Source organism: Argopecten irradians, chromosome 3 (assembly GCF_041381155.1).
Source record: "Argopecten irradians isolate NY chromosome 3, Ai_NY, whole genome shotgun sequence".
Taxonomy (NCBI): Eukaryota; Metazoa; Mollusca; class Bivalvia; order Pectinida; family Pectinidae; genus Argopecten; species Argopecten irradians.
Window position 1 is genome coordinate 38,789,540 of NC_091136.1, and position 22,818 is coordinate 38,812,357.

At 36.8% G+C, this 22,818-nt stretch overlaps 1 protein-coding gene across 1 annotated transcript in view; it reads right to left on the bottom strand.

Moving 5' to 3' along the window:
- The window catches only part of LOC138318512 (symplekin-like), a 45,070-nt gene extending 23,376 nt beyond the window's left edge, over positions 1-21,694 (bottom strand). The window contains exons 1-18 of the mRNA XM_069260949.1: positions 21,474-21,694; positions 20,182-20,250; positions 19,709-19,762; positions 19,456-19,529; positions 17,836-17,962; positions 12,891-12,997; positions 11,279-11,342; positions 10,624-10,787; positions 7,616-7,713; positions 7,126-7,280; positions 6,570-6,659; positions 5,754-5,921; positions 5,163-5,321; positions 3,511-3,592; positions 2,924-2,994; positions 2,516-2,630; positions 1,890-1,976; positions 1,309-1,504 (exon numbers count right to left, since the gene is read on the bottom strand). Of these exons, the coding sequence (XP_069117050.1) occupies positions 1,309-1,504; positions 1,890-1,976; positions 2,516-2,630; positions 2,924-2,994; positions 3,511-3,592; positions 5,163-5,321; positions 5,754-5,921; positions 6,570-6,659; positions 7,126-7,280; positions 7,616-7,713; positions 10,624-10,787; positions 11,279-11,342; positions 12,891-12,997; positions 17,836-17,962; positions 19,456-19,529; positions 19,709-19,762; positions 20,182-20,250; positions 21,474-21,563 (1,970 nt within the window). The 5' untranslated portion in view covers positions 21,564-21,694. The remainder of the gene's footprint in view (positions 1-1,308; positions 1,505-1,889; positions 1,977-2,515; positions 2,631-2,923; positions 2,995-3,510; positions 3,593-5,162; positions 5,322-5,753; positions 5,922-6,569; positions 6,660-7,125; positions 7,281-7,615; positions 7,714-10,623; positions 10,788-11,278; positions 11,343-12,890; positions 12,998-17,835; positions 17,963-19,455; positions 19,530-19,708; positions 19,763-20,181; positions 20,251-21,473) is intronic.
- Between the last annotated feature and the right edge of the window lie 1,124 nt (positions 21,695-22,818).

The window sequence follows — 22,818 nt, forward strand, 5'->3', positions numbered from 1 at the left end:
ACACTTGTCAGAAAACAACCATTGCAAAACAATTGCAAATGTTGTGTAAAACATTACTAGGCCTACTGTACAGTAGAGGTACCATTTTAAAACCTGGGCTTTATTTTGCTGAATTTTACAAATTTACTGTACACTGCTACAAAATGGCGGCCATTACAGAAGCCCAAGTCATGTGCAGTTGTTTTTACAAGACTTTTTGGTGTTATGAAGAAAATATAGGGTTCCTGACTTTGGGATGGCTGTTATAATGACTGTTTACTCATATCCAGGTGTTTCATTATCAGGCGGTACCCGGTACTTTTTGCCGGTTGAACCTGGCTGTGGTACCGCCTGATTTGGGCTAAATTACATTGGATAGCATACAGATGGTATAGAAAAGTACCCCCTGAAATTGCAATTGTATCGCCTCTCCTGAGAGATAATGAAACCCCTGCATATCAAAGAACGAAATTATGTTTGGTCGTAAATGCCATGTACAAAACAAGAAGAGAGTCACCCACGCCAAGCCATAGGATGATACGGTAGGCAAAATAAAACATGCCGATTTATTTAATGTGTTCCGTTATTAATTGTCAATGTTTACCATTGTTTAGTATTGAGAGATATCTGAATGATATCTAGCCTTTTTAATAGTTTAAGGCAAAATTTTGTGGAAAAAAACAATCTTTCATGATCCGTCAAAACTGGTTACACAGTAATGTACTCTTATCTTCATCAACAGTCGATGTTTAGTTCGATGTTCACACCTCTTTATCTATCATAATTATGGCCTCAGGCGAATGAAAAGTCGCTCAAGACAGACTTTTTATGATGTTTGGGTTGTAAAAACATGGTCGCTTGTCACGTAAGACAGGGAGTCGCTGAAAACAGACCCATTATATAGCAAAATATGTTGGGGGGGTCTCAAGTAAGGTCACATAAGACAGGGAGTCGCTACATACAAGGGGTCGCTCAGACAGCCTCGACTGTAACTTTCTTTTGAGTACAATTTACTTTCATGAATTTCGTAATCTAAATATATTCACGAAAGATTATCTCTGCAAGTTAGCTTCTACATCATTGATACTGATAGGAATTTCAAGTCAATTTTAAAATCTGCGAATGTTAATGTTTGTGAACTTATTTTGAAATGAAAAAAAAAAAAAATTGGTTTACAGTTGACATAAAGGTAAATTGGGTCACTGGCCTGACTTAGTTATCTCCTAGTACTCTGTTCCCTGTTACTTTCGAACTTTTCTGTCATCTTATTTGAGAATGTATGTTACAAAGACTTTTTACTGTACATGTTTTTTTGTTATCTTTTCTTACCCCTCCTTGAGTTCCACTCGAGCCAGGAGACCTGCCAGGAGTCGAGTCAAACACTCATCATAGCTGGCCAGGGATGGCTTTTCTAGCTTCATCAGGGGAGCACAGAAGCCCATACAATTAGCATATTCCTGGTAAAGCCAGGCAAAGGCTAAGTCAAACCTTGATCTTAAGTCTTCAAAGATATACTCCTCCAAAACTGTGGAGAAACAGTAATCCAAACATGAATGGTAAAAGAAAACTATGCATTTCAAAACACCATCATCTCAGCTGACATAGAAATTCTTCTGACAGTGAAGTTTTGTCAAACTATAAAGAAAAGAAAATCTGTCAGAAGAATAATTACTTTAATATTGTAAGTCTGTGTTTTTGGTGTAACATCCTTTTAGACTTTCTTAAGGAAATAGAAATTGACTTTCTAACCATAAGTCAGATGTATTTCAGAATTAGTTGAAGTTGTCAAAGCTCAATATGTAGAATTTTATTATAAAATGTTCCTTTTACTTACAGAAGGTAATAATTAAAAGTCTATCTATTGATTTTATTGATGAATCATTACAGTTATATTCCACACTGAAACTTACGGTCTCGTAACTCGCCCCCAAACTGTGAAGTAAGACCAGCTAACAGTTTGGTCCTGGCTGGTAGCACATTGCCTTGTGTAGCACTTTCTGTTGACAAAATATGGAACATTCATAGTTGACTATACATGTCCATGAAAACAGTTAATGCATAACTTCTATGAGTATAATATTTTAAAAAGTAAAGATGTTTATATCCTCTGGAACTCATAAAATTTCGTTCAGCATTTTGAACAACTATCAATTGGTATTCTTCGTTAGCAATATTTCAGCACTATTTACACTAAAAATATTTCAATTACCGTAATTAAAGATTTTTAATTAAGCGTGTTTTTTTCGCTACATTCAATGTAAATCTTTGAACTTTAGCAAAATTGTACTTGCAAGTAATGTACTAAAACATAAGTGTACAGCATTACTGATTTTATAGTAAGTACATGTATTATTTCTTCTGTTACATTAGAAACAAACTTAAATATCTTTTTATTTGTGAAAATAAAACCATGAAATCCAATTCAGTCACAGCCATTCAAAAACTACTACCAAACTACAGAAAGTTTCAGCAACCAAGAAAGTGATGCAAGAGATACCAGTAAAACACTTTGCACAGCTTAATCACAGCGACCTACTTTCTGCATTAAGAATCCTACTGACAGCACTAATGGTCATCTGGTCAAGGTCATCTCGGTTAAGTTCCTGGGTCACACTACTAAGCTTGAATTGCTTGATACCACGTCTGACAGGCTGAGAAAGAAATGATAACTTGATAACAGATATGTACACCCAGTTATAGAATACTTTGTCAACTTTAAACTGTCAACTGGTAAAGAAATTCATACTTGTAATACTCATTAATAACATGATCCATTCTTGTCATCAGTAGAGCTCAAATGGATTGGGTGTTCTGGAGTGGAGGAGTGGATTGTAATTCTGCAGATCCTTTGAGCACGTAGTATTTAATATGTAAGTAATATATAATTAGCTGATAATAATGATGATGGTGTTGATGGTGATTAATTAGAGCATTTTATACTTACTGCAGGAGGAGGCTGCATAGATTTACTAGAACTGGCCACAGATGTCGTCGGCAAGTCATCTGTCAATCCTCCTGTAAAACAAATGATAATGATCATCTTGTTAATAGATACATCTAGCATATTATATAAATTAAGATTGTTCTGATATTGTCAATAATGGAATGAAACATCAATGTCGATACTGCTGAATAGGCAACACCTTAGTCTTTTTGAGGCAAAAGTGGGTGGTCAGTAGTAGATAAAAGTCAGCGGTTGTTTTAAGTCATCAGTGGGTAAAGTCAATGAAGGCAAAGATAGTGAAGATTGCCACTGTTTTGTTTGACATGACTGAATGACACAGTCAGCCGGTCACCCAATAAATAATTTATTGTAATACAGTGTACGTTATACTTTCAATCAACTATATAGAGGACCGGGTTAATCAATAGATGTAAAATGTCACTGCATGTTTCTAAATTAACATTTATTCAATATGCTTTCATTTTTATACAAAATAATTTTCCTTTCATAAGGATTTCAGTATACTTTTAGTGATTTTTTAGGAACTAGTAATGGTGAAATAAAGGGCAGTTTAGATGTATACATACCCACAACTGTCTGGATCAATTGTTTGGGAGAAGATGGCTGGTAAGCCGGAGATTCACCACCAGCCTCTTCCTTCTCTTCAGCCTTTCAAGAAAAAGTCAATACAACCATTATATACTGTCATTCATAGCATACATGCTATTGGAGGAGTAAATCTGGAAGTTTCCACAATGAACAGATCTTTAGACTTTTAGTTTATTTACTACTCATTTTACATGCATCTCTTCATATTTGCAACATTTTTCAAAGTAGAATACCTTGCCAGAGTCTTATTATTGCCTGTGTTTCTGACATAGTAATGTCCCCTTTAATACCTGTGCTGTGCTTCTGAGGCCAGAGTCCATAGGAAAGCATTACAAAAGTTAAGGGGAACATTTTAAGTTAGCAACATTCCTATGGAAAAATAAGAAATTCCTTAGAGTTAAGGAACATTAAACTGGACCCATCTTTGCCCCCTTATCTGTAGCAATGTTTTTGCTAAATATGCCCCTTTACCTAAGTCAATGTTTCAGCCACCACTTCCCCCTACTTACCTGCGAATGTGCATCAGACACCTATTTGCCCCCTTACCTGTACCTGTGTTTCAGTCGTCCCTTTTCCCCTTACCTGTGCCTGTGTTTCAGTCACCCTTTTCTCCTTACCTGTGCCTGTGTTTCGGTCACCCCTTATCCCCTTACCTGTGCCTGTGTTTCAGTTACCCTTTTGCCCCTTACCTGTGCCTGTGTTTCAGTCGCTCCTTTTCCCCTTACCTGTGCTTGTGTTTCGGTCAACCCTTTTGCCCCTTACCTGTACCTGTGTTTCAGTCGCTCCTTTGCCCCTTACCTGTGCCTGTGTTTCGGCCACCCTTTTACCCCTTACCTGTACCTATATTTCAGCCACTCCTTTACCCCTTACCTGTACCTGTGTTTCAGTCGCTCCTTTTCCCCTTACCTGTACCTGTGTTTCAGTCGCTCCTTTTCCCCTTACCTGTGCTTGTGTTTCGGTCAACCCTTTTCCCCCTTACCTGTGCCTGGGTTTCAGTCGCCCCTTTTCTCCTTACCTGTGCTTGTGTTTCGGTCAACCCTTTTGCCCCTTACCTGTGCCTGTGTTTCTGTCAACCCTTGTGCCCCTTTCCTGTGCATGTGTTTCAGTCAACCCTTTTGCCCCTTACCTGTGCCTTTGTTTCAGTCAACCCTTTTGCCCCTTACCTGTGCCTGTGTTTCGGTCAACCCTTTTGCCCCTTACCTGTGCCTGTGTTTCAGTCAACCCTTTTGCCCCTTACCTGTACCTATGTTTCAGCCACTCCTTAACCCCTTACCTGTGCCTGTGTTTCAGTCGCCCATTTCCCCTTACCTGTACCTTTTTTTCGGTCACCCTTTCCCCCTTATCTGTGCCTTTGTTTCTGTCACCCTTTTGCCCCTTACCTGTACCTGTGTTTCAGTCGCCCCTTTTCCCCATACCAGTGCCTGTATTTCAGCCACCCCTTTTCCCCTTACCTGTGCCTTTGTTTTGGTCACCCTTTTTGCCCCTTACCTGTACCTGTGTTTCATTCACCCTTTTGACCCTTACCTGTACCTGTGTTTCAGTCACCCCTTTCTCATTACCTGCACCTGTGTTTCAGTCACCCTTTTCCCCTTACCTGTATGTGTGTTTTGGTCACCCTTTTACCCCTTACCTGTGCCTGTGTTTCGGCCACCCCTTTACCCATGCCTGCAGTGGTCAGTTGGGTGGCCAGAAGCCTAGCTATATGTTTGATCTGCCCTTCTGTACCAGCAGCAGCTATCGGAGTATATGTTGACTGGAAGTGGGCTGGCATGGTTTCTGGTAACATCACCTGTGAGGATATGATGACAATACTTTAATTTCTTTATTACAGATTTTTCTCCCTAATTGTTCCCCTTCAAGGAAGGTTTCGATTCTTTTTGCATTCAGGTTTTTAGTTCAGACTGATAATCATTGGTTGCTGGGTTTTTTCCTGGGTACTCCACCATCTAAACCTGGCATATTCTTATTATATTTATCATTCAAATTATTCTTTATCAGCCAAAGTCTGAAATTTATGCAACTAAAATCTTCCAAACACATTTATAAAGCATACTTATTGAACACAATTTAGCTCATAATACATGTATCTGTAACACATCTTATAAACAACAATTATTTGTAGTTGATTAAAACATTGATATCTCAAATACAATAAAGACAAAAATGCAAAAGTAGAGTAGATAATATCCAAGTATCAGAAGCACTAAACAGGCGTACATACCATACTAATGAGAACAAGATCTGCCACATTCTGAGTGGAGAGTCTAGATTCCAGGTCCTCCGAGGTAATGTCTATGGCTGTCGACTGTTGTTTCACCGTCGGAGCAGCCTTCGTTGTCATTCTGTCTACAAGTGGGGTCATCCCAACATCATCATCATCCATCTCCACCTGGTGAGGGAATCAAGCACGTTCAATGTTCACAAACTGTTGATGGGCAGCAAACTCACAATAAGAAATCGACTTCCTGTATATTTAAAAATTACACTTGACCTTTTATAATCTTGTTCTTGTACAACATGAATATGCCATTTATTATGAAGCATTTCCTGATAAAATACCACACTACCCATAAACCTAGCTAATTTGAGAATACAGCAGTCCCACAGATAATGAGCTTTGACTACAGTCCACCCATATGTTTTCAATATGTACATTATCTCTATAGGTAACAGAGCTCATGGTATACAATAATAATAATTGCCTGTGTGACAGAATCAATCCTGAAACATCTGGATTACAAGTCAGCAGATAAAAACAAAGAACTTCTCTAGAAAAAACAAAACATCGTGGCTAGTGAATTAATACCGAGGTTTATATTATTTTTGTCTAATTTTCATCTAAACTGTGTCTCTTGGTTAAACCAGTAGTCCACATGGAAGGTTATTCCAGATTCTGAATTAAGTCACTGTAATGTGCTAAAAAGATTTGTGGTTTTTTTCCTTCAAATTCTTGATAATACATTATGTAGCCCAGAAAAAAAATCTCTCCTGATCACTATAGAACACTATTCATGGCAATAAATCTATTTTATCTTACCTCCTCTATCTTGGCTTTCTTTGCCACTTGTGTGGACTCCTCTGCTTTTCTTTTCTTGCTTTCATCTATCTTTGGCATGGCTTTCATCACCTATCAAATGACAAGCAAGTTTTGGACATCACTCAGGAACTTGGATTTGTATATATGTCAAATAACAAGTTACTAAACAATCCTAAAATCTGTGTTGGTCTAGTTTTTACATTCTTTTTTATCAACAGTCAAAAGACACAATGTAAACACAAGAATCTTTACCGAATACCACTTGCCCATTGTAGAACTTTCTTAAATTTGGAACACTAAATAATACAATCAGAAATTTATCATAGCAAATATTTTGATTTTTCATTTTATTTCTTTTAGAAATAAGAAACTTTAGCTATGCTAAAAGCATTTTAATGCTCAAACTCAAATACATGATGTGATAAGTTTGGTATCAAGTATGTTTTTCAAGCATACATTTCTGAAATGTCTAACAGATCTCATCTTTGTAATGATATATTTTTGAGATTTGATCAAGAGCTTGGTTTCATGAAATGTGAGTCTGAAGTATACCAACCTCTGAGTTTGTAGCGCCCAGATCTGTGAGAAGGGTAGTAATCTGAGTCATGTAGTCGGTAGAACAGCGGTGTCTCAGTAACGACAACATGTGCATCTTCAGATTCTTCCTAACACTGCTAACCTGTGACTTGGCCAGCGTGGGTGGCAAGTTTACTGGAATCATTCAAATATAGTTTTTAAAGAAAACAATTGGTGTTTAAAGATTTAAAGTCCCTTTATTTCACTGCAATTTGTTTTCAATTTGGATAAAATACTTTTTACATATTTAAAGTAATCAACAATTATTAAGAAGAAAACATACTTTATTATAATTGTTTTTTTTTTGCAATACAAATTTATAAAATAGGGCTAGCTCTGTTTCCCCCAATTTAATGAGGATACAATTTAGCAACAAGCTATCAAAATGTCTCATAAAACTTGAAATAAGAGGCAGATCCTCCTTATGCTTATGACTATACAATGAAATTTAAAGTTTCTTTCTGATTTACCTTGTAGAGATTCAAATGCCTGAACAACTTTGCCAAAGAATGGAGGTCTCTGTTTGGCTATGGCTGTTATACTACCCATAACTGTCATTAGGTTGATGCTGAAATTTTATGAAAACAAGGACATAGTCATTCAGATCCCCCGCCAATGGAGATATCAAAGCTGGAGTAAGTTTGATTGTTGAGACTTCTGTGTATGAAAAAAAAAACAGGAAAAAGGAAGTTGAGGTAAAGAAAGATGGAGTATAATTCAAGTAGAGCGGGGCTGCAATTGTTGAATCAGGTATACAGCCTTGACATTTGTTGGCGATAATTTTCCCGTTTTTTTTTTTAAATATTTTACTCCACGCAGTATTAAATTCAAGGTCTGTGTTGTCTAATGTCTTAAGATACATATATCATTCAAATTTGACCGCAGTTTTAAATTCGTATTTTCTTTCATCCACCAAATAACACTGCCACGAATATAATCCAAATGTTTTTCTTTCTTTTCTGGTAAGGGCAGATACAGCAAGGTGAATAGTTTTATGAATGTGAAGCATATAGGTGAAAAACTATTAACCTGTTTTATAACTAGTACAATGATAGTGTCATAAAGGGCCTAAAAAGAATGTGTCTATGAAGTTTCGTGGAAATATCTCTGCTGGTTTTAGAGTTATGCTCGGGAAATGAACCTGCTACAAAAATATGATATTTTCAGCAATGTTTACATGGTTACAGAAAAAAGTACAAAAAGTGAAAACCTTAAAATAGCAAAAGGCACTACTAGACCATAAGACTAATGTGCCTATGGAGTTCCGTGCATATATCTCAACCGGTTTTCCAGTTATGCTGCGGAAACGAACCTGGTACAAAAATATGATATTTTCAGCTATGTTTCCATGGTTACGGAAAAAGTTCAAAAAATGAAAACCTAAAAATAGCAAAAGGCACTACTAGACCATAAGAACAATGTGTCTATGAAGTTTCATGGAAATATCTCTGCTGGTTTTAGAGTTGTGCTCCGGAAACGATTCTTACACAAAAATCTGCCATTTTCAGCAATGTTTCCATGGTTACAGAAAAAAGTACAAAAAGTGAAAACCTTAAAATAGCAAAAGGCACTACTAGACCATAAGACTAATGTGCCTATGGAGTTCCGTGCATATATCTCAACCGGTTTTCCAGTTATGCTGCGGAAACGAACCTGGTACAAAAATATGATATTTTCAGCAATGTTTCCATGGTTACGGAAAAAGTGCAAAAAATGAAAACCTAAAAATAGCAAAAGGCACTACTAGACCATAAGAACAATGTGTCTAAGAAGTTTCATGGAAATATCTCTGCTGGTTTTAGAGTTGTGCCCCGGAAACAATTCTTACACAAAAACCTGCCATTTTCAGCAATGTTTCCATGGTTACAGAAAAAAGTACAAAAAGTGAAAACCTTAAAATAGCAAAAGGCACTACTAGACCATAAGACTAATGTGCCTATGGAGTTCTGTGTATATATCTCAACCGGTTTTCCAGTTATGCTGCGGAAACGAACCTGGTACAAAAATATGATATTTTCAGCTATGTTTCCATGGTTACGGAAAAAGTGCAAAAAATGAAAACCTAAAAATAGCAAAAGGCACTACTAGACCATAAGAACAATGTGTCTATGAAGTTTCATGGAAATATCTCTGCTGGTTTTAGAGTTGTGCTCCGGAAACGATTCTTACACAAAAATCTGCCATTTTCAGCAATGTTTCCATGGTTACAGAAAAAATTACAAAAAGTGAAAACCTTAAAATAGCAAAAGGCACTACTAGACCATAAGACTAATGTGCCTATGGAGTTCCGTGCATATATCTCAACCGGTTTTCCAGTTATGCTGCGGAAACGAACCTGGTACAAAAATATGATATTTTCAGCTATGTTTCCATGGTTACGGAAAAAGTTCAAAAAATGAAAACCTAAAAATAGCAAAAGGCACTACTAGACCATAAGAACAATGTGTCTATGAAGTTTCATGGAAATATCTCTGCTGGTTTTAGAGTTGTGCTCCGGAAACGATTCTTACACAAAAATCTGCCATTTTCAGCAATGTTTCCATGGTTACAGAAAAAAGTACAAAAAGTGAAAACCTTAAAATAGCAAAAGGCACTACTAGACCATAAGACTAATGTGCCTATGGAGTTCCGTGCATATATCTCAACCGGTTTTCCAGTTATGCTGCGGAAACGAACCTGGTACAAAAATATGATATTTTCAGCAATGTTTCCATGGTTACGGAAAAAGTGCAAAAAATGAAAACCTAAAAATAGCAAAAGGCAGTACTAGACCATAAGAACAATGTGTCTAAGAAGTTTCATGGAAATATCTCTGCTGGTTTTAGAGTTGTGCCCCGGAAACAATTCTTACACAAAAACCTGCCATTTTCAGCAATGTTTCCATGGTTACAGAAAAAAGTACAAAAAGTGAAAACCTTAAAATAGCAAAAGGCACTACTAGACCATAAGACTAATGTGCCTATGGAGTTCCGTGCATATTTCTCAACCGGTTTTCCAGTTATGCTGCGGAAACGAGCCTGGTACAAAAATATGATATTTTCAGCAATGTTTCCATGGTAACGGAGAAAATGCAAAAAATGAAAACCTAAAAATAGCAAAAGGCACTACTAGACCATAAGACCAATGTGTGTATGAAGTTTTGTGGAAATATCTCTACTGGTTTTAGAGTTATGCTCCAGAAACCATTCGTACGGACGGACGGACGGAACCCATTTGTATATCCCCTGCCAACTTCGTCGGGCGGGGGATAAAAATCATACCATAAGATTAAGATTAGATTAAGAAATAGAGGAAATTGTGATTAATGAAATAATCATCCCCTTCTTGCTAAATTTGTTCATCTACATTTAGGTAGGTCATCAATACCTTTGCCTCCATTTGAAATCAAGACATCATGAAACTCAAACTGTGATGTGACAGGAAGTAATGAGGCATGATGGGAGATAATCCGATCATTTGTTAACATGCAATGACATACCTAGATATGTGTGGAGAAGCTTGGAAATGTAACATGGTTTCAAAAATGTTTCGTCCTTCATCCTCCAGACGTTTGACCTTGAGATACTTGTTGTCACTGTCCTCTGGGATAATGGTGAGGTTAATGTCAGTCTCTGGTTTAAAGTTCTTTGGAAACTCAGAATCCTATTGAAAAAAATAATTCTTTAGTCATAAAGAGAAGAAGCATTTCACTATGACAATTCATTTTGCAAACTAATTTTCACCATCAATAATTCTCTAGGACCTTTGTCTGATAAACATTTTCACATTGTAAATATCATGTGCATGCCCAGTCAAAATATTACCACAAAGTGCAACAATTGTGTAAATTTCAATTCAATTCGCCCCTTTTGTCAAAGCTGTCTCTAATAACTTCATCAATATCTGTTCCTCTCTATTAAATGCATTGACAATGGATGATTCATTGTGAAAGCCTTAGCTAAAGTTATATGTTGTCGTTAGTTTAGTGTTTTCTACCCTTGTGACAGGTACCAAATGTTGATAATAATGTCATTAGTTTGTATAAGCAAAGATAAAATCATTTTTTCTGACAGTCAGTTGATATATTTTAATAAGAATCAGTAAATGATATCTTTACACTGTGGAAAAAAACACCAACAATAGCGTTTACTTACAGAAGATGGTGTAGACAATATCATCACCATGCCTTCTAAGAACTTCACCACATGGGTCCTCACACTACAAGGCAAACCATCACCAAATTATACAGTCAATCCTCGATGATTAGAACTCCGATGAATCAAATTTCTCGCTGTATCGAACTTTTTGTCTCAGCGGGTCCCGAATTTCTTCACTATATAACATTACTAACTAACCCATGTATGAATCGAAGTTTTATGAATCGAAGTTCTCGATGTATCAAACTTTTTTCATAGACCATTAGTTATAGTATCATAGGTAACTGACACTCGATGATTCGAATAAAAATTTACCTGTACAGATCAGGTGTTCGCCTATACACCGCGGCATGCTGTCATGCCTAGCTGTCTCGCGACGGCCCTTCGCCGGACAATAGGGATTATGACAGCTTGTGTTGCTTGCTTGATATCATCAAGATAATTAATATCACTGATCAGGCCCATACCCAGTGCTTTGTTTTTACAAGCTGCGTTATTAAATCATTAGTACGGCAAAGATACATTTAGTCGTTTTTGATCTTCGCTGCCGCCATTGATAGCGGTTTGTAGAATTTACGGAACGGTAAATAGCGAGCCACATTATTAGTAACTCATACTCAAAACTGTTATATTGCAAAACTTTGGCTTAAATACTGGAGCAAATCGATCATTCTAAATCGAAGTATTTTGCAGGTGTTGTAGCGCTTTCGGTTCCTCCTTTTTAGTTTCGTTTTTACAACGTGTTTTCGTTTTTATATTCATTCCGCAATATTAACCATCGCTTAAATACACATGCACATGGCTAGTACACGTAAGTCTTGTTTATTAGCAATACATGTGATTAATTGCATACTTCGTTTTTATTTTGTTTTGCTTGTGGTAAATACAATGATTATAAAGTTTACTGAACGGAGACGACATGTACACAACTACCACACTTGGTCATGGTGAAAAAAACATCGGTCTAATTTCTACCACGAATAATTCGAAGTCTCGATGTTTTGAAGTTTTTCTGACGGTCCCTTGAACTTCGATATATCGAGGTTTGACTATTATCTATAATTAGTAGAGAGTCTCACAACATAAATAACAAAACATATGCTAACGACATCTGAATCAATCAAGTACAATACCATTCAATTTAAACCTACTCTCTGATTTTGCACTGTTTGAGGTTTTGCCAAATGTCTGCATTGGTATTTTTAAAATGAAATGTTTAAGGTTTCAGACAAATCTCTGATTTTGTACTTTTTAGACAAACCATTTAAGGTTATTTCTAGGAAGTTGGAATAATTTTTTTTGTACATAAAACATAACTACATTTCATTCATAAAAGAAAGATTTTGAGATTACATATTCGTGTTTTCCAACTTTTCGTACATCAAATACAGCCATGTTTTAATCTGGTATAGTATCAAAGCTTAGCTTGATTACAGGAGAACTTTGGAATCAGTTTTTTAGAAAAAAGAAAGATACAAATTTCAACTACTTAGCCAGATGTTTAAAGGTTACACAAACAATGAATTAATGACATAAATGAAACTTGTTTGATCCTGTCACAGTATTGCAATTTAATAGCAGTAAACAAGTGTTGTTATTTGATACAAACCCATCATTTTCAGAGTCAGCCATCTCGAGAATTTTGGCCTTCATGGCCTTGACCATCTCCCAGACATAAGTCCTGTCATCACTAATGCCTTTAGCATTACACATCCACTGCAAATATAAACCAAGCTCATTTTCACAACAGCTGCTTCATTAAGTAACCTCTCACTATCATTTTGTTTTCTTCAGTGAAATTAAAAGTAGTCTTATCTGAAGACATTGGTTTCAACAGGATACAATGTATACAGCTGGTGTATCCAGTGACTTCAATCAAGAATCTGGGATTAGTTTGTTTAGGCAGATCTATTTAAAAAAATGTCTCTTAAAAGATCAATTTGTTTATATGTCTTAGCGAGACAATTAATTCATTTTTTATGTTACACAACAATGTGCTGTTGGTGTGAAGCTGGTATATTCAGATCGAGTAGGGTTGCATAATGTTATGGCGACACAATTATCATTTCTAAATGCAGGTAGCTTTAAATCGAAAAATTATCATGTTAAGAACGCTTTATAATCATTAAAATACCTTGTAAAACCACAAAACGGAAAAGAATAAACAGCCAAGAAAGCACTCCGCAAAATGATAGCTCAGGAGGACCTTCCGAGAAGAACGATATCACAGAAGTCACTAACAAAATATCAGGAGCGAACCTAGCCCACTACAAAACAGTCAGAAAACTTACCATCAAATCCACGAGAAGTCAGCACCACTTGGATTACCTCTCAAAATGTTTACAGGAAGGTAATGCACCAAAAACCTTACAAACCATCATCAAACCGCAAATTCCGGATAGTAATGCAGCCTTCCTTTTAAAATGGGAACAGGCACACATTCGATTTAATCTCGAACTTGTCCAATTACTAGTTGAATATTGGAGGAATCGTGTCAATGATATCAACGCCCAGTTGGATGAACTCCAATCTGTACTAAAGAATCAAGCCAGCACCGCAGAATTTAACCTTATCAACAACCTTCTCGAATCTACCAGAACCGCTATTCAAAAGGAACTCTCAAAACAGAAACGTTAGCAAACTATGACAAGGAAAAGGAAATTTATAAAACGAAATAAGTACCGCAAGATTCAAAACAAGAAACCTTTGCAACCTACCAACCATGAATCAGTAATAAACCTATCTAACGAACCGCTTAATGAACATGAACTATCAATTCTCTCCAAGGGGCTATCGTTCTGCCCCACACCCAAACGACCTGATTCCATTTCTACACAAAGAGATTTATATCTTTTTTACCGCAGAATCCGCCTAGATCACCACTTTAATAACAATGAGGATAACCAAGAGATTTCACCTTTCAAAACCTCGTCCGGTTGGACACCTAGAACCAATAAAAGTCAACACCTAAACACCTTTCTCAATGTACTAGATTACTCTATTAACCAGGAAATCAACCAACCAAATAATAAAATTCATAAAAACCTCTCAACGGAAGAAACAACCGCTTTAAACAACTTACGACATCGTAACGATATCGTCATCAAACCAGCTGATAAAGGAGGAGCAATAGTAGTCATGAACCGCACAGATTATCTACAAAAAGCCATGGATCTATTAAACGAGAAAGACCACTATCTGCCATTAGACAATGATCTCACAAGTAATATCACCAAGGATATCAATAAATTTCTATCTACTGTTCAGACCAAACTCCCTGATGATATATTCAGATTCAACCGCATCAAGCACACTAGAACCCCACTTTTCTACATCCTGCCGAAAGTCCACAAAATGGGTATCCCGGGACGCCCCATAGTCTCGGCTATAGGGGGACCGACGGAAAAATTATCAGCAACAGTAGACCACTTCCTAAAACCATTGGCACAGGCTGTACCTTCATATATCCAAGATACAACTGATTTCTTACTCAAACTTAAGTCACTTGGAAACATTCCCCCGGATAGTCTCCTAGTTACGGCAGATGTATCTTCCCTATACACGTCAATCCCACATAGAGAAGGCATCCTAGCGACTAAGGAAGCTCTAGACGCGGCTAAACAATCCAAACCACCTACATGGATATTACTACGTTTTCTGCACCTAATTCTCACCAAGAATTGTTTTGAGTTTGATGGCAAATTCTATTTACAGACACAGGGAACCAGCATGGGGACAAAATGTGCTCCCAATTATGCCATAATCTTCATGGACCAACTGGAACAGAAATTTCTAAGTCAACAAACCACCAAACCGCTTATTTGGTGGCGATTTATTGACGACATTTTTATGATTTGGACCCACCACCGCAATGCGCTTAGTGCATTCATGGAACGTCTAAACCAATTCCACAAAACCATCAATTTCACGTTTGAGGTCAGTGATAGTCAGATTACTTTTTTAGATACTACGGTCACCAAACTCCCTTCTGGCGCCCTACGCACATCACTCTATTCCAAACCAACAGATGCCCATCTATATTTACATTATTCGTCTTGCCATCCCAAACACCAGATCAAAAGTATTCCCAAAAGCCAGGCTCTACGTATCCGCAGAATATGCAGTGACACCGCAGATTTTGAAAACCAGATGATGATTATGAAAGAACATTTCCTGAAAAGGGGCTATCCAGCAAAATTGATCAATAAAAGCATCAACACAGCACGTCAAATACCGAGGGAAAATTTACTTGAGAGAGCCAACACCAACAACCGGAAAAAAGTTCTACCGCTGGTCACAACATTCAATCCAAGAAACCCACACTTCCTAAAAAATATTCGAAACCATAGCGTGATTTTGAACTCCGCCACAGACACGTCTGCTATTTTAGAAAAAAACATCATCGTAGCATACAGAAGGACACTTAATCTAAAGGATATCCTAGTACACGCAAAAGCAAATAATACCAACAAAACTTTAGGTTCTTCCCCATGCAACTCACCATGCCATACCTGTCCGTACATGAAAACGAAACGAACCATAACTAGCCACAAAACCGGAGCCATTTTCAAGATAAAAAGCTCTATAACTTGTACCACACCTAGTGTGGTCTACGTAATTGAATGCCGCAAATGTGGAATTCAGTACGTGGGCCAAACTTCCAACAATATTCAAGAAAGAATGAGAGGCCATTTCTACGATATCAAAAACGCCAACGAGTATAAACAAGTATCGCGCCACTTCTCCACATGCAACCATCATATTGATGACGTCATCATCATTGGAGTAGCAACCACAGTAAACAACAACAACATTCGCCTACGAACCGAGGAGGCGTGGATCACGAATCTGCGCACTCTACAACCGGACGGTCTCAACATCCAATTTTAACTATGGCCAATATCAAATTTACCAAGAAGAAACCTATCCAATCTTCTACTGAACGAAAGCCGCAAAAACACATTCAATGCTCCAAGTGCATTACCAAACTCAGCACCATCGCTGCACTAAGAAGACATATGAAGAACAAACATAGTGTGCAAGTCACCAGATATGAATGCCGCATTTGTCTAAAACACTACTGCAGGAAAGACGTAGCCGCAAGACACGTCAGGAATGTACACCCAGAAGAAGATATCACCACATCCATCACAACAGAACAATTTTCTCCACGAGAGTTAGCTACTAAACCTACTGCTTGGAAACCACCATTCGAAGCCAGCAAGGTAGATTTCAACAAAACTAAATTCAGAATCACCTATGCTCCTGAGAAATATCACAGAGAACACACTGAACAACCCATGGAATCCAACATCGATAACACACTAGAAGAAGATCTATATCTATCTTCGGATGATGAAGAGATATATTCCAGGAACTGTCATCATTCTTTATACAATTATGTAGCTTATGATGATAAACCTCAATCCCCTATGAACATGAACAGTCTGGAAGATACCTTTTGCCTAGATGAGCATGATGTGAACGTAACACAACCAGAAGTCCTTATACACTCCGTGTACGGCATTTTCAAATCCACAAAAGACTTATAACTGTATATATTTTGATATAGCTCTGTATACATTTGTCCATTCACAAATAATCTATTGTTCATTACGTCATTAATGTTACCGCAATTCTTTACTTTAGCGTCACTGTTGGTATACCCAAATTGTCCTGATGACGACCGCCTAGCGGCCGAAACATGTAGACAATTTGTTCCTCTAAATAATAAAATCAACTGCAATGGATGTTGAGTATCCTTTTATTCTTTGATTAATCATTAAAATACCTTGTAAAACTCATCTAAGCCATTCTAAATCGTAATTTTTTTGCCCGGGGGAGACCCCCGGACCCCCCTAACACCAAATTCTCACGCCTTTGAGCGTTCGCAAATTCATCAAAATGCATCGTAAAACTCATCTAAGCCATTCTAAATCGTAATTTTTTTGCCCGGGGGAGACCCCCGGACCCCCCTAACACCAAATTCTCACGCCTTTGAGCGCTCGCAAATTCATCAAAATGCATCGTAAAACTCATTTAAGCTTTTCTAAATCGTAATATTTTCCCGGGGGATGCCCCGGACCCCCAGACACCAAAATCTTGCGCTTTTGGGCGCTCGCAACTTCATCAAAACTCATTTAAGCTATTCTAAATCGTAATTTTTTTCCGGGGGACATCCCCGGACCCCCAAAACACCAAAAAACACACGCTTTCGGGCGCTCGCAAATTCATCAAAACTCATTTAAGCTTTTCTTATTCGTAATATTTTCCCGGGGGAGGCCCCGGACCTACCAAACACCAAAATCTGGCACTTTCGGGCCCTCGCAAAATCATCAAAATACATTGTAAAACTCATGTCAGCCATTCTAAATTACAATATTTTTTCCTGGGGGTCACCCTCAGACCCCTAGGGTTTACAAAATATTGAGGACCTTTGCCCCCCCATTACATTTCATCTTCCTACGCCACTGCATCTCCTAACGATTCTCGAAATACTTCAGAAATACTTTCCTAAAAAACATTTTGAATTGTAAATGATATTATATACCAACCTGAAGGACACACTTGTAAACTTGTGACATGACAAGGATGACCTTTTTCTGGATGTTGATGTTCTCATCTTCTAGGAGCAGTTGTAAACAAGGAAGGATCTTAGGTAACAATTCTCTGTCCTTCTTACTGTAAACACAATACCATCATAATCATGTTCTTATACAGCATAGAACAAACAAACTTCGCTAGCCAGGGGTATTCAGTAGTCTACGATAACGAATGAACAAACTTCGCTAGCCAAGGGTATTCAGTAGTCTACAATAATGAATGAACAAACTTCGCTAGCCAAGGGTATTCAGTAGTCTACGATAATGAATGAACAAACTTCGCTAGCCAAGGGTATTCAGTAGTCTACAATAATGAATGAACAAACTTCGCTAGCCAATGGTATTCAGTATTCAGTAGTCTATCTAATAATGAATGAACAAACTTCGCTAGCCAAGGGTATTCAGTAGTCTACAATAATGAATGAACAAACTTCGCTAGCCAGGGGTATTCAGTAGTCTACGATAATGAATGAACAAACTTCGCTAGCCAAGGGTATTCAGTAGTCTACGATAATGAATGAACAAACTTCGCTAGCCAAGGGTATTCAGTAGTCTACGATAATGAATGAACAAACTTCGCTAGCCAAGGGTATTCAGTAGTCTACGATAATGAATGAACAAACTTCGCTAGCCAAGGGTATTCAGTAGTCTACGATAATGAATGAACAAACTTCGCTAGCCAAGGGTATTCAGTAGTCTACGATAATGAATGAACAAACTTCGCTAGCCAAGGGTATTCAGTAGTCTACGATAATGAATGAACAAACTTCGCTAGCCAAGGGTATTCAGTAGTCTATGATAATGAATGAACACTTGGCGGTTCTCGTGTCAAAACTGAAGTTTTGCTTTCAAATTCTGATTGGATGTGGCTAGGTTCAGGCGACCAATGAAAATGCGCTTTTTATATGTCAACAAAACTGAACCAAAAAGATAGTAGTGACCTAGCTTTGTATATTGAGGCGTCTCATGCCTGTCAACAACAGCTCCAAGCAAAGTCATATTTACTATTTACTCAATTATCAAAAGTTTTAGACCAGCTAAATAAAGTACATGGATACGTTGCTCTCCTGTTAAAAATTAATATCAATGTTAATCTTTGGTATTTTGAAATTGTTGCAAACAACATGTGCGTTTCAATGGGAGCTGCCATTTTTCAATCCATATGCATACAACAATGAGACAAGCTTTTCATTGGTTGCTTATTAGGTAAATGGAATGGGCACAACTGCTGAGATCCAGCAGGTGGCACAGTGTGGGAACTTCAGCTTTGACACGAGACCCGCCAAGAGTTTAGCATCGTAGACTACTGAATACTCTTGGCTAGCAAAGTTGAGAACATACAGGAATCTGGATTCATACTGTAGACTGTTTCAGTTTACACTGAAACAGTTGCTTAACTTTAACATAACTTTTTATGATATTAACACACAGCAAAATCAAATGCAACGGGGAAAAGGAAATATATATAATGTACACATTTGTCATTTTGTTGGTAATATTTGAAAGACAACAGGGCAAAATTATCACACACAAAAATGACTAACATACTACTATGTTTCAATTTCAACATACCAAGCTTCTTCCATGAAACTGATGACAAATTTTCTCACTTCAACTGTTCTGTCACTCTGGAAGGCTAGCATTTCCTACATAATATGAAACAATGGATATTAGATATAAATGACCTTTCAGTACTGACTTATCATTTTCATTTTGTAATTTGTGAATGAATTTAAAAGATCAACATCAATAAACATTGTGTAACTGATAATTTGATGTCAATAAATAAACTGAAAATTTACATGATACTCTTTTAAATACTTACATCAAGGAAGTTGTCCAATAAATTTGGCTCCTTGTGAATAATCAACTCTTGCACCTGAAATTCAAAATCAAAGTAATTTTATTAAAATTACGTGAGTGTGTAAATATTAAGCAATTCTCATCCCTAGTTACATCATCATGTATCTTGTACCTTTATTTGACACAATTTCCTAATATTGATTGAAAAATGTGTTAATATTTTCAAATTACATGTAGGGCTTATATAGGCATAGCCTGCAGCCTAATCCCTATTAAATCAAATGATTTAATAAAAGATTTTGAAATGAAATATAGAACAAATATATTGAAAATAGTCATATGATTGAAGACTTAAACATTATATTGTATATACAAACGAATGCCTTTATCTTGATAAGATAGTAGCATGTATATATTGTCAAATACAACAATGTTTTACTTGAATTTAGTGTGTTCAAATAATTATGCTATAGAACCTAGTGTAGAAATGTTTACCTGTTTCAGATTATTTATCTTCTGTGCATCCTTCTGCATCAATGAAGCTTTGTTGATGAGATCAACGACCTGTAATCAAATCAAATTTTAATTTCTATACGTCATACAGACAATTGGAAAACTAATATCTAAATAATTCATATAAGGAACGAATGTTATATAATTAGATTTAATTTGAATTCAATGTCTTAACTCTGAATCATCAGTTTACATAAGAGTTTATTTCATTACTCCAAAAAAGTTTTAAAAAAAATAAAAAATGATGTTTTACATCTAATCTTGGCTTGACAAATTACCTTAATACATTGGCCTTTTTTAATGATTATGTTAATGAGGCCCAAATGAAAATATGTCTGTTTAGGGTTACCCGACCGACCCTAATTTTTTATTCCTGACCCTAATTTTTTTCCCCCACATTTCTACAATTTTTTTTTTTTAAGTCAGGATTTCGATCTCAGACTCCGGTTCTGGCCATCATTTTAGAGTGAAAGACACTAAAATAATTTTTTTTTTTTTTTTTTTAAATCCTCCCGACCAACCCACCCTATTTTTTTTGCCAATGTAACGTTAACCCTAATCAGACATAATTTTGTTGGCCTCTATTACTGCTGTAGATAACGTTGGATGATACAATTATATTCCAATTTAGTTTCTTCAACTAAACATGCACATAGCTAAAATATATCAGGGCAGCCTATCAGGCTACTGCTTTGACAGCCCATTTTTTTTCTGGACAGCCCTGGGCTGACGAGCTCCTGTTCATGTGGATCCCTGTTATTTATCCTTTTTATCCCTGTTGCGTAATATTTTTCTACATTTGGATTACTTCAACAATGTTAGCTACAGGTTATCATGACGAGACAATTTTGGAACATGAAATTGATACCATGATATGTTATCAGGTAGAATAATTATAAGTACTCAGACAAAATTTAGATATGAAACTAAATAAACAATCCAGGAAATCTTAAATAGAAATAATATGAGTATTAAATAAAAAGGAAAAAATAGACAGAGATATGAGCCGATCATAGCGTTGTCTTTCTTGCAGATGTTGTTGATGTGAGTGTCCCATTTCAGGTCTGATGAGATGGTAGCGAAATATTAAGAAAAAAATCTGTATTCAAATTTAAACATTAACATTACGTAGAAAATGTTCATTATTATTCTTTCAATTTTGGAAGCGTCACGTTTATGTCAAATAGTCCTATATAGGAAGAATTGAATCCAGGTGGACATGTTTAAGAAAAGTTTGAACCAAGGGACGTACTGGTTTCTGGACAAATACAAACCCTGTCGTATGTGGATGTGCTTTCCAATGCAGCATCATCTTCCTCCTCGAAGAATTGCGCAACTGTCGATCTGCGATGTTCCCCAGCCATTGTTCTAATCTATAATCACTTATCTGTGACAAACATATGAAAAGTATGCCTTCAAGAGGCAATATAAAAATTAAACAAAACAAATTTCACATGGCGGCCTCTACAAATTAACAGGAAGTGGCTCAATAGCTTTAAATTCAAAACCGACTGGCTGTCTAGCAATCCGGAATCCCTCACAGCCGGGATCGTTTTCGTTTCGATTTATATGGTTGTACTGGTTGGACCGTTTGTAAAAGTAAATAGCCTATTTCAAGTGTAAATCCTGACGGACCTGCGGATCTATGATAATTTGGTCAAGGCCCGCCTGAAATATTATAAATCCGCCAATCTATCACAAACGTCAGGGCCGTTTTCGATAACACGGGCCGTTTTCGTTTATTCGGAACAACCGGTTCAACCGTTGGTTCAAGTAATTATTTCAAGGATAAATCCTGACGGACCTGCAGTTTTTAATACATGCCTGTGAGGGCTTTGTCAAGGCTCGTCTGAAAACAATATAAAATCACCAGGTCCGTCTTTAATTTATAAACGAACAACTAGGTCCAACCAGTCAAACCACAGGGATCTGGCACGAAAAATTTTAACCAATAGTATACTCATATATTATAGATACTATAATATATATATATATATATGTATACTGTTAGTTTAAAAAAATCGTGCCAGGTCCCTGTGAGTCAAACGTATAATCGAAAACGGCCACGGTTTGACTGGTTGGACCAATGATTTATAAGTGAGATACGTCCTTGGGTTGGACCTAGTTGTTCGTTTATTTTTCAGACGAGCCTTGGCAAAGCCCTCACAGGCCTATATAAAAAACTGCAGGTCCGCCAGGATTTATACTCGAAATAGTGACTTTAACCAACGGTCGAACCGGTTGCTCCGAATAAACGAAAACGACACAGATCTATCAGTCAATCTGTAAAAAGTTATACAGCTTATAAAAACAACTACTTCGTAATAAACAATTAGGCTGGAAATTGGAATACTTTTGGGTATCGTAACAGTAATAGGGCCTATAAAAGGTTCTTGATAAGTCTTTAAATAACAACTGCGTATTCTGCGGCTTTCTACAAGGCAAAGCACTTAGTCCTCTATATTTTGGTGATGATTTCTATACATTTAGCATTAGATAAAATGAAATCGAGATTTTGGAAATGTTTATCAAATCATCAGCAACGAAGCATTAATTAATGAGTAAGTGCCTGAATCAATATCAGAACATGACGTGAGGATGAAGAAATATGTGAAAGTG